The sequence below is a fragment of the Temnothorax americanus genome, unplaced genomic scaffold (genome assembly GCF_048541705.1).
Source record: "Temnothorax americanus isolate GAGA-0224 unplaced genomic scaffold, ASM4854170v1 Scaffold18, whole genome shotgun sequence".
NCBI classification, from domain to species: domain Eukaryota; kingdom Metazoa; phylum Arthropoda; class Insecta; order Hymenoptera; family Formicidae; genus Temnothorax; species Temnothorax americanus.
In genome coordinates, this window is record NW_027509318.1 from 1,798,524 (window position 1) to 1,811,184 (window position 12,661).

At 41.4% G+C, this 12,661-nt stretch overlaps 2 protein-coding genes across 7 annotated transcripts; one reads left to right on the plus strand and one right to left on the minus strand.

Moving 5' to 3' along the window:
• Positions 1 to 249: 249 nt before the first annotated feature.
• On the minus strand, positions 250 to 6,372 carry LOC143896138 (uncharacterized). Its single transcript, XM_077403735.1, has 8 exons — positions 6,030 to 6,372; positions 5,452 to 5,556; positions 3,936 to 4,039; positions 1,428 to 1,641; positions 1,182 to 1,235; positions 936 to 1,078; positions 635 to 789; positions 250 to 488 (listed from the first exon to the last, which is right to left on the minus strand). The coding sequence occupies exons 1-8, from the start codon at positions 6,106 to 6,108 to the stop codon at positions 431 to 433; spliced, it is 912 nt and encodes a 303-aa protein (XP_077259861.1). The 5' UTR covers positions 6,109 to 6,372; the 3' UTR covers positions 250 to 430.
• On the plus strand, positions 3,959 to 12,566 carry LOC143896125 (ATPase family gene 2 protein homolog A). 6 transcript variants are annotated; one of them, XM_077403706.1, is made up of 8 exons: positions 5,521 to 5,658; positions 5,785 to 6,006; positions 7,432 to 7,730; positions 8,800 to 8,984; positions 9,070 to 9,255; positions 9,346 to 10,766; positions 10,827 to 11,093; positions 11,664 to 12,566. In XM_077403706.1, exons 4-8 carry the CDS (start codon positions 8,801 to 8,803, stop codon positions 12,018 to 12,020), a joined length of 2,415 nt encoding a protein of 804 aa, XP_077259832.1. In that variant the 5' UTR covers positions 5,521 to 5,658; positions 5,785 to 6,006; positions 7,432 to 7,730; position 8,800; the 3' UTR covers positions 12,021 to 12,566. The 6 variants fall into 6 exon arrangements, with proteins under 6 accessions (XP_077259834.1, XP_077259835.1, XP_077259832.1 ...); XM_077403708.1 differs by lacking the exons at positions 5,521 to 5,658; positions 5,785 to 6,006 and adding an exon at positions 3,959 to 4,100; XM_077403707.1 differs by lacking the exon at positions 5,785 to 6,006 and having other exon boundaries at positions 5,522 to 5,658.
• Positions 12,567 to 12,661: the final 95 nt, after the last annotated feature.

The following is a 12,661-nucleotide window of genomic DNA, read 5'->3' on the forward strand; positions in this document are numbered from 1 at the left end:
TAGCACGATTGACTCTATTGTAGTCAACAATCTCTCGTGGGCGTGTTCCGCTGAAATTGGGGCAATCAGGCGTCAGAGGGAGGTCGATTCGTCGCTTTAATGCAGGCATAACGTAAGAAAGTATGAGAATCACAAAATAATGCAACTCGTTGAACTCGTTTCTCTTCATAAAAGCTTCATTATGGTAAGTAAATCCCGAATTAGCAGTATAAAATATAGATGGGTGCGGGGAAAAAGACATCTGTCTCATTCATGAAAACATCTTTGATTTATTTAGCCGCATGGATTTGTACATGATGTACCTGTAGGAACATGGAGCGTACGTGCAAAATATGTCTTTCTCTCTTTTTCGCTTTTCTTTTCTCTCTTTCTCTCGTTTCCAATTCGACTCGAATGTGACCCACACTCGCGGCGAAATAATAATTTCAGTCTAGACGCAGGCACACTGAGTGATTTGAATTGTTTCTCTCTTCGCTCCTCGTCGGGTTCTAAAAAGTATCAAACGCGATAACGTTAAACACTGATCGTGTTCCACGCACTTGTAACTCCCAAGTCGGAAGGATATTTGATCGGAAATTAGATTGTCTCGTTCTTTGATATGTACGTGATAACAGTTGGAATTCGTGGACTCTACCTGTACTCGTGCACCTTAAATCTAGCCGGTGTGCAAGTGTGCTGCTTCGAATATAGACCGGCTACACACCTGGACGGATCCTTTTTGTCCCGCAAAAGACACGTCTCCGTCTCGTTCCCCGGACACGTCCCGACGCATTGGCCGACGTTTATTTGCTGCCAAAAATAACAGACAGAAATTGATATCGTTAATTATAAGCGAGACGAAGGAATGTTCATAAAAAGCGCAAAACTGCAAAATATCTAATACATATATATCTTATAGCTTTCTTTTAAAGATTAGTTAATCGAATGTTTCATACTCGGACCACGGGCCTCACGTCGGTCGTGTTCGTACCCTCTTTGATCGTCACCTCGCTGTAATCCAGCACGGTTTCCATGTGGTCCATCCGGTGACAATAACCGGCGCAGCCACATTTCTCGACCACTTGGTAGACCTCGTCACCTTGAAAACAGCACAAGCCTCAATACGGATTGTAAGTACGTGTATAAATTACTCGGACTTTCGTAGTTTCAATCCCATGTTTATTCGACGTTTATGTACGTACCGTTTGGCCCCTTGACGCTGATTGTGTTATTTCGGACCGGCTTACAGCCCAAGTCTTGAAAAGCAAGTAAAACATTAATTTTCGGATCTCATAAAAATTACGGAGATAAAACCAAATGAGATAAATGAAAGGAGAAGTGTGGAAAATTTTTTTTATTTATGAGAAATATTGACGCATAACGATAATCGCGTGGATCATCGTACTTCATCTTACGTTTCAGGGTACAGAGTTCTTGCGAGGTCGTACCTTTACCGCAATGGCCGATGCAAACCCCAATATCCACGATTGCCTGGTGCGGCGTACCGAAATGTACATGATGGGTGTAGGATTCCCGTCTGCAGGACGATTCCGGCGAACATTCACAGGCGTCTATAGCCTCGATTACGCGAACGCCCTGCAACGTGGACACTCGCTCCAGCTTGGCGGCCCTTGCGCGACAGTGGGAATCAGATGCACATTTCTGAAAGCCAGGCGGAAGCATCGAGGAGCAATCATCATAGGAAACGAGAGAGATGCACATTTGGCGTACAAATTAATCCTAGGGTACCTAATTTTTTTATGAACTTTGCAAAATTAGCAAAAAATAAACACGATTTTGATCATTTTAAATTAAAAGTCCAAAAATTGCCTCGAAGAAGGAAAAGGCTTGATCGACGGTGCTGAGAGGAATGTTACAAAATAAAAAAAAATAGTCTTGAAGATCTTCTCATATGCATCCAGTAGTGCGTGCCGCTAACAGTTCGCAACTAATCAAGCTAGTTGTCCCAACGTTTTTTACGCGGTGTAAAAAAGAAAACTGGCTCTCGGCTGCTTTACGATGGCTTTAAAGATACGCCTGCTATCGAGGATCATATCGGTCGTTTTAATAAATCTTTCCCCCCGGGCGATTGCCATCATCCATCCAGCGGGATCCAGCGGGCGCATAATTCCGGGATTTAGTGGCTGGACACGCCGGCGCCGAGAAGATCGGTGACCGCGGCGCCGATCCGACCTTCGAAGGACGCAAAACACGTCGTCCTGATGGTCGCCTCGCGTTTCGCGTGCAACGTGACCCCCTTTCCCCGGTGTCCCGTCGGGCCCGGCCATCGCGCCATCCTGGCGCGTAGCACGGTTGCTGTAAAAGACCATATTCGCGCCACCGACCGATCGGATTGCGTCATGTAACGAAAATAGCCCTCCTCCGCGTTCGGCCGATGTCGACCGGTCCAAAGATCCGGAATATCCGGGAAGATATATCGGAAAGAACGAGCGTTCATCTTCGCGAGGAATCTGCGCTACGTAGGGTACGATCCCTTCGTCCCCCGAGGGTGGATCGACGAGACGAAACTCGACGAAGTCATCCGTAATTGTCGGACAGAATTATTTATACCGCGCATGGGTGGACATCGTAGATATTCGAGTGCCTGCGATAAAATATCAACGGTCAATAGCTTCAAAGGTAGTTCTTTCAAACGGCAAATGTTGGGGGATTGTAAATACGTGAGAGATCCCGTGGGACTTGATGCCTGTGCTTTGCGAGTGTTGCCTTTTACTTTCACTTGTGTTTGGTATCCAATATTGATACCTCTTTAAATTGATCGAGTAAAAATATGGTTTTAATATATTATTTCTTTCTTAATATTCTTTTTAAAGACAAATGTTCATCGCGCGTATGGAAAAGTTTAGCATTCCTAATTATTAATATTAATTATGTAGTAATATCGTATCATAGAAAAAATGTTTACACGGCATAATAAATAATGTATAAGAAAGGAATTATAATTTCGTGAATAATTTTTGCAACTTTCTTTTTCCAAGATACAGGACGATTATAATAACTATTGCATTAATTCATCACACAATAATAAAAATAAAATTCTCTTTATTATATTTAGCTCAAGCCGAGAATAGCCGCCGAGGGGTCAACGAAATCTACATATAACAAAGACGCCAAATTATCGCAAGTATGCAAGTACGCAAGTTGCAAAATTACCGGCGTAAGGATTCGACCAGATATTATATCGCCGTAAAAGTCACGAAGATCGCGCGTAGTCCGGCGTGGCCGCATTCCAACTCGCGATTGGACGATCCTGCGCCTCGTAAATCTGCACACGACATTCACGATGTTCCTTCGAGTTTTTTTTTTTTTTTTTCACCCTTCGCGTAGCCCTCGGTTGCACTCGAGGAGGCTCGCCGAGGATGCTCACATCGCCGTGTCGAAATATTTCAGCGAGCAAACAGAGCATTCTACAATAATTCCTTTTCCAAGCAATCTGCTCATCATTCTGCTTACAATTGATTCTCTTTGTTCAATTTCTCAAATGTACATGCCCCTGCATCGAAACATCATCTTTTTACGTAGCGGATTCGCGTTATATTAAGCATAATCGATGATGTTAAAATTAACGCAAAGTAGAAGTTTATTCAACTAGTCAGTATATTATGCAATTTATCTTTCTTTATAGAGTCTCGAATTAGATTCTTGAATTTCACGTTTGGCATCGAACGCGATGATTAGGTAATAATGCGCCCACGTGTATGGAGATATCTATATTACGTCGGGTGATTCCCAACATTTGACGAGTGATGATCAAACATTGAACCCCGTTTGAGTGTTCTCCGGGCTATTCTCAATGTAGTACCGAACTAAACTAAACGTCAAACCTAAATGCGAAAATTGCATCGTTGATCAGAATCTGATTATTACGGCATAAAATATGTTACAGTCTTCTGCGCATAATTGAAGCGAGGAACGGGCTTCGTACGAGAACTTACCTGCACCGCTGGCCGGCTTGCATCTCCGGGATCATCGGACACGTGTCGCGGACACAATTTCCGGCAGTGCCCAGCGTCGATCTGGATAACTTCCCCGGATATCCCTGAACAAGAGCGATTTATATTACACGCGGTGTTTCTATTACAACATGCAAAACATACATGGTAATTAACCGATATCCACGACACCGATCGGATACTTTTTGAGAAATTGCGCATAGATTTATTTAATTGCGTCATATAAAGAAATAGAGAGAAGGAGAGTGAATGAGAGAGAGGCGCCAGAACAAAGGCTAAGAAAAGGTGGCGCCTAGGGGAGGATGACCGAATCGCAATTTGTGTACTCTGCAGCTATTTTTGCACGCGAACGCGTGGGACTGAAAATGCGGGAGTGTTTGTCGCCGATGTCGTGAGGGGGAAATTTTCTGCGCAATTTATCGTTATGTTACAAATAAAAATATGAGCCAAGGTTCGAGAGAAACGCGTCGTCGGTTATCATCCGAAGTGAGCGAATTGGGGGACGGACCATTCGACGAGGGAGGCGTACGGTGTTTTAATCGAAATATTAATTTCGATTAAAACGCTGGCAGACGATCTCTTTCTTCATAAGCGGTCAAACGTCACCGCCGTTCAATTGAAGCCAATAGATCGACGGGAGAACTCGACGCGAAATTCGAGGCCCCAAGCCAGATGGACGAAAGTATTTCATCCACTTGCATGTGCGAATATTTAATCGTATTACTCATCACTTTGTCCCGATTAAATGCTATGCAAGTTATAGAGATTTAAGAGTCATAGAGAAGATGCTTCGAAATTTATTAATTTGAATTAATTTATAAATTTTCTAATTTAAACTCCGTTTAATTTATCATTAGAATATTGTTTTAGTTTAAGAATTACAGCTCTGTTAATTTATATAGAACAAAATTATGCAAAATTATATATTTTTATAGAAAACAACTTTTTGGAATTCTTGAATTATCAATTTCACACGTACAGCGGCTATCTAGTTGAATGATGAAAGATAAGAAACCTATTTTAACGAAATTATTTCAGAACATAGACAAATGCTAAATATTTCTGTGCAACAAAGATTACGAAATTTCCTCCTAAATCGAAGAAATACCATGCTGTGCGACGTTACAGAACGTCTCGTCTGATCGTTAATCGGCATTGTGCAAATTGGACGAACCTGTTCGCGACATACAACCGGATGTTCCGTTCCCTTCCCCCCGTTGGGACGTTCATTGATTAAACACAGGCTACGGTATCAATTTGCTGTGCCGTACACGCGAAGGAGATCGTACCCTTCTAATGAATCGCTCATTAACAGGCGTCTCCTCAAGTTTTCTTCATATATTTTCTTCTCTCTCTCTCTCTCTCTCTCTCTCTCTATATATATATATATATATATATATATATATATATATATATATACATTAGATTGATATATACATTGAATAATAGGATTAAAGGCAGGAATAGTTAAAGAATAATCGATGTTTTAGATGCTCACCATATCCAACATCGATCATCTTCTCATATCGGGCACAACACGTGTATTGTCGTAATTCCTCCGAGTGCACCTTTCCTTCGTTCTCCGATTCCTTCTCGCAGGAGGCTAAGCAAGAAAAATCGCCAGACGATCAAACGAGTGGAACGCAATTGAGGAACTCGAAATTCGTGATCGGAATTAGACGAGATACGCTCTTCAAACGACGCGGTATTAATGACTTATCGTTGGACAAAATTAAAATTCTAAATCTTATAAGAAGACGACTCTTCTTGAAGCAAAAATAGGATTTAATATATTTCCGACGAGCCGAGTTTTTTATTCTGTGGGTTTTAGGAAAAGAGATAAATCTGATTTTGTCTTGTACGTCTTTCATCATCGCTGGAGATCATTCGGAAACTTGTGAAAGATTTCATCCTAAAAAGAGCGAAAATACAGAAGAGAGAAGTTGTCCTTTACATTCTATATTTTTCAACACGTATATAGAATCCGATATATGTATCTCTCTGTGCGTTCAAACGAAAAGCGGACGAGAAGAAAGCAGAGCAGGAAAGAAGGGTGAGAGGCTTGATCGGCGTTACCTAATCGCAAATTAGCCACGCAAACCATGGCGAAACCGGCGAGGACGGTCCACCGTCCCCTCGTGCTTCGTACGTGCATATCGATACCGATTACCGAGCGGATGACAAAGCGGACGAGCGCGCAGAAATGTTCACCGGCAGAAAGCAGGAGAGACCGGTCGTCTCTCTCACGATCTTGTCGCGAATCCTCGGATCGCCGGAGGATGATTCCGCAACATCCGGATGTCGCTCTCTTCCAGAGAAGACGCGCCGGGTGGACACGCGAAAGGCGAAGACGGCGGCCGGTCGGGGATCGATATCGAAGGAAGATCGATCGTGTATCGGGTCTGCTACCCACGCGGCTTGCGATCTGCGAGAAGACTGGCCGTCTGCCGGCTGGGAGATGTTCGGCTGACAGCGGCGGATCTCTATTAATCTCGTTTGGCGAACGGGACCCGCCTCGTGACAGACCATCCGTCACCAGTCCTCCTCGCCGACCGGTCATCGTCGATGGACGGCTGCTCGATTTCACGCTCGCGAGAACGCACGTTTCGCGATTGGCCACGTTCCGAGTACTTTTACGTTTCCACCCCTACGTAGGGAGGAACCGGACGCGGGGAAATCTGCGGGGTGGACCTCGCGGGGCAGCGAACTCGTGGTCAATATTTGTCGAATCAGGACCTTCCGTTTTTCTTCGTCGCTCTATATGTATATTTAGCAGCTATCGCGGCCAACTCGGGGAGATCTTGTTTTTACTCCCTTCCGAGAGAGATATTTGCCGAGCAGTTTAGCCTTGCCGTACTGAGGATTTCGCATTCGAACGTCGCGATCCACTCTGATTAAAGGGCTAATCAGAGTCCTTGTACCTTCTTGGGAGGCTTGGCTGAAGTCTGTCAATGTTATCGTAGAACTGCCACTTATTGTGTCATATTTATTAAGGCATTCTCTTGTCATATTGCGAAGCTAGACTGATTTTATTTTGAGAGCAAATCCGCCCTCGGGCCTTTCTGTTCCGAAAAAGATACTAATTAGGTATTAATAGGACATTTGCCGATTGTTATTACAAAATGTATTTACCTTCTATTATCGATTTATCAGTACGTAATCTGAAAGCATTAGAAGCGCGTGATTATTCCTCGATTTCGCGATATAATTTGGTTTGGCTCAATATATGATTTGAATCAAAATGTTCATTTCTATCAATGCAAATTAAGTTTAATCCCGGTTTAATTAATTTTTTATCTTTTTTTTTAATTTTAAGATTTATAGTTAAACCAAAATTAAAGTTAATCTGCATTGATAGAAATGAACTTAAGAGGATCTTTCCTCTCGATTAGATGTATATCTCAATCTGACACAGATATCTAATCAATACACGCGATACCATTTCATAAAAGATAACATGATCTCATATTCCTGGTAGAACGTTCCGTGACTCTTCGCTCCTCTAACGATATATTTTCGTTGCTGGAAACCGGGGTGGACGTGGAGGAGGAATGAAGAAAAAGGGACAAAAGGGAAAGAGACGAAAGAGACTATCCATTCCCCCCTGCTTTTTGCTACGGCGCGAGGGGTGGAGGGAGATTCATTCGTCCGGTTGCAGCATCATCGCATCTGACTACACCGGGAGATCTCTCGCCTCCTCTACCTTCCGCAATCTCGCCCTCCGCACTCGTTAGCATCCACTCTACCGTCAGGATCGTTGAGAGGTCCGCGCGAGAGGTCATTATCATTACCTATAAATTACCACGCGCGCGCGCGAATCTCAATCTCGCTCGCCGCTCGCCGCAACCTACGGGGGAAAGACGGGGGCGAGGAAGCTCGACACGGAGCTGTCCAGTGGCGTACGGAGGGCGAAATGAGAGAAAACGAGAAATATATGTATCTATCATGAACTTTGTAAGGGAAATATACGAACATAGACAGTTATAAAAAATACGTCTTCATTTTTCTTTATCGGGGCTACGTATAAGTTTATCTAATTTTCAAAATAAGAAATTCATTTATTCAGAAGGATACAATTATACTTGTTTTCTACTTATTACTTGTAAAAAAAACTAATGTATTTTTCTACTTAAACTTGTCGGCAAAATGTTAATTACTTCATAATTACAATATATGGTACATTTTTTTTTAATTAAGAGCCATTAAAATAATTGCTAATAAAGAATCGGCAGGCATCCAAAATAATCTACGTCATTTTATTAACAATGTAAAAACAATCTTCTTCATTTAAATTCAAGTTGTGGATAATCGACTATTGGAAATAATCGATCCATAGTCCAGTCGATCTGCAAAAATCTCGATTAGCCGAGGGTTATGACGTTATATATCTCTCGTGACTTTACGTGAGGTGTGAGGTTAGCTTGATTCTTAACCTAAAATCATTGATTAAAAGGTTGCAACTGGAATAACCGGTTGGAGACGCGGTTAAGTTTACGCGTATCTCAAGCATAAAAAAAAATAAAAGCTTGTAATTAATATGCATGTAACACAGCCAGGTATCTAATTTGAAAATATTGGCCTTTGTTTTTATATGAGACGGGTAAGAATCCAGAATTTACACTGTAAGTTTTACGTTGATATAATTGCAGAATTAAATTGAACGTTGCTTCTATATTTTTGTTCATTTCTGTATTATAAATATGTTGTTTTAACAATTGTTCAATAACATTTTGTACAATTTATAATTGTACTGTGATTCAAATATCTCCATGATTTATTGTTCTCATGTTTTTTTATTTAAAGTATTATGTCTTTGTGTTTAATACTCTTATATATATTTTTGCAGAATGTCTGCTAAATCAAGAAAGAGTTTGCCGTTATGGCAACAGTGCGACAGGTGTCAATGCGCTCTGGCGCAAAAGGATGTTTCTCTACACGAGGAGAAGTGCCCGCCTTCCACAGAAAATTGGGACCATCCTTTCATCCACAACAGAGTTTTATACAGCACGATAGAAGTCTTCCAAACACAAGGTATGCAACAATTGGCCCTCGTAATCAGTTAACACAATTTTCACCCGTATATATCTTCAACTTGATGGTATTGTGCATCTCGCAGAATTACCCAAACGCATTTCCGAGAGGGATGCTAATGACATGGTGTTTGTGTCGCAGTTCACTTTGCAACTGTGCGAGATCGCGATTGGATCGCCAATCGCAGTGGCAACGAAGGACGAGGTAGTAGTCAAAACGGCCTGGCCGACTAACGACAAAAGTTTGACAAGTGTTTCTTTAACGAGGCACGGTGAGCCAATTTATCGACTTCTTGTTTTTAGTTTAACTCTTTCGAGGGAAGAATTTAACGACAATTGCGTTTCTGTTTTATTATTTTTAGCCATTGAGCTGAATAATCTATCAGGATTGGTCAAAATATGTTCCTTGACATCCGACGTTCATATCGCAAAGGAAATTGTAATTGCTCAACAGGGAAAGCGCTCGGTGTCTAACGTAAGCGTGGAATTGGACAATATCCTAAAATATTTTAACGAGCACAAGATATTCGCTGTGGGCAACAGGATAAGCGTGCCATATTACGGAAAGAAGTTGGTATATAAAATTGTTCAGATCAAAGGAGAGGAAAGTAAGAAGAAGCAAAGCGAAGCGGTGGATGTAAACGAGCTATCAAAAGCTTTTGAGGATATAAATCTAGCAACTCCTTCTACAAAAGTGGCCTTTTACAAAGCGCTGTACACGACGAAATGGACAAGCCTGGATACTGCGGATAAAAATAAAGAAAATGTCCCGAAGAGGAGGTATAAAGTTGAAGATATAGGTGGATACGACGATCTTATATCCGACATAAGAGACAGGGTTGCAATAGGCATCGGCAGATACAGGAGCATCGAGCACTTCAGTGTCAAAGGGATATTATTGTACGGACCCTCTGGCGTTGGTAAATCCATGATAGCCAACACTATAGTCTCAGAATGTAACGTTAACACGTACACCGTGCACAGTTCAGACATTTATAGCAAGTCTGTCGGTGAAACGGAAGGTAAGCTCAGAGAGGTGTTCAGCGAAGCGATATCGAGCGCTCCCAGTATAATACTGTTGGAGGATGTGGACAGCCTGTGCCCCAGGAGAAGCAGCTCCAGCACGGATCACGAGAAGAGAGTCCTCGCTCAATTAGTAACGCTTTTCGACGATCTGCAAAGCACCAGCAGCAACGTATTGGTAGTGGCTACCACCACAAAGTCGGATCTCGTGGACAGTTCTCTGAGGAGACCTGGCAGATTGGACATGGAGTTCGAGATTTATGTACCGACCCCAAACATGCGCGCGGATATACTGGCGAAGTTACTGAAGAAGATACCCAATACGCTTTCGCACGAGAACGTACAGAGGATCTCGTCCGATACTCACGGCTTCGTTGGCGCGGACCTGTATGGTTTGTGCTCCAAAGCGATAATCAGCGCGGTGAAACGCCATCGGAGAGACAAGGCTACGTCCGACGATGAACCGAAAGTGACGATGACCGATTTTCGTTATGCTCTGACTACAACGAAGCCTTCGGCTATGAAGGAAGTTCTGATAGAGGTACCAAATGTGAGGTGGTCGGACATCGGCGGACAAAAGAAGTTGAAGGAGAAATTAAAACAAGCCGTCGACTGGCCGCTGAATCATCCCGAGGTGTTCGTAAGATTAGGCATTAAGCCTTGTAGAGGCGTCTTAATGTTCGGACCGCCGGGATGCTCGAAGACCATGATCGCGAAAGCTCTCGCTACCGAGAGCAAACTTAACTTTCTGAATATTAAGGTAGGTCATTCGAAACACTTATTTATTTCCATCGCTGCTACATCGCGCAATTGTTTGCAGGGCCCGGAGCTATTCTCGAAATGGGTAGGCGAGTCCGAGAGGGCTGTAAGAGAAGTATTTCGAAAAGCGAGACAGGTCGCGCCGTCCATCATATTTATCGACGAGATAGATGCACTCGGTGGTGAAAGAGGTTCGTCTTCCGGTGGCAGTGGCAGCAACGTACAGGAACGAGTGTTAGCCCAATTGCTGATCGAACTCGATGGCGTTACCGGTTTAAGCAACGTCACGCTAGTAGCGGCTACTAATCGACCGGACAAGATTGACAACGTAATATCTCCCACCTTATATGATTGATTAAAGTTATATAGAATCAATTCGAAGAACTAGTGTCTTGGTTACAATTTTGTTTACAATGGTAAAGAAAAATATTCAACAAAACTCTATCTTGACATTCCTACTTAAATATTATTATTTAAAAGTAATCATTGATAAACATCTGAATAATCATTTTAGAGAATAGCGTATTAAATTAACCTTTATAAAAAAAGACAGAATAAATTTAACATTGTTATAAAAAAGTAAAAAACAGTGATGTCGTATCATATATATATATCTTTAATGATATGAAAAACAATCGCAAAACATTAAATAGATTAAAATAACTTAATCCTCTGAATGTTTTAACAGTTCTAATTATTTCTAATTATTGAATATTATTTATTATCCTCTTTTAAATTACTTTTTTTATCTACAGATTATTATAATTGACGAAATAATTGAATGATTCAATCATTATTTTATGTAACAGCAAAAAATGCGAATGTTTTATAATTTCTAAATTATATCTTCTTCATTAATATCCTGAATTAATATTATGAATTGCAATAATTATTTCAGGCGCTCCTTCGGCCTGGACGTTTAGATTATATCATATACGTGGGGCTGCCGGATGAGGAAACCAGACGAGAAATATTCAATATCAAATTACGAAATCGTAAATACCGAAAATTAAATACCGAAATACCGATCGCAGAAGAAGTAAACATCGCGGATTTGGTCAGCCAGACGGCCGGTTACACCGGCGCAGAAATTCAAGCGACGTGCCACGAGGCCGGCATAAAGGCATTGGAGGAGGATCTTGCCGCTACTGTTGTTACCAAAGAACATTTCAACGCCGCATTTAGAACCATCACTCCTAGAACGCCCATTTCCCTGATAAAGATTTACGAGGACTTTAAAAATAAAGCGTTATGAGAATTATATGAGGATAATTGATCGATTGATTGAAACTTAATAATTAGGAGGTTTGTAAAATGGACTTTTACTTGAATTTTATTCGATAAGGACAGACTGCAGGGATTGAACAGAATATTGTTTGCATACACTATCACTCTACTTTGATCACCTTACGTGCATGCATAATCTCGAGAGAAGCAAGTCTTATTATCCCCTTCAAATCCAACACGTTTATTCGTTTGCTGAAGATTAATATGATGTATGCACGCATAAACATGCATCTTGCGCGCATATCTCGAATGCATATTCAAAACATCGTGTAATTTATTCTTCCGATAACGTGGGAAGACGACGCAACTCATCGCAATCGAATTAAATCACGAGTGGAGTACGTAATGCCACTCCGAAACCACATCAAATTGGGAGATTGAAAAACTGTTGGATTTTATTTACAAAAAAAAACCAACGCAATTTTATAGCAAAAAGGCTCAAAAATCAACAAAATCTTGTACAAAATCCACCAAGATCATTAAAATATAATTCTTATTACTTTTTGTTTATGCATATATTCTACATTATTCATTAAACATTCCTTATAATCGTCAAATTTGATTTCTTTTTTTAAACTGATAATAATAGTAATGATAAGTTTATCCGCA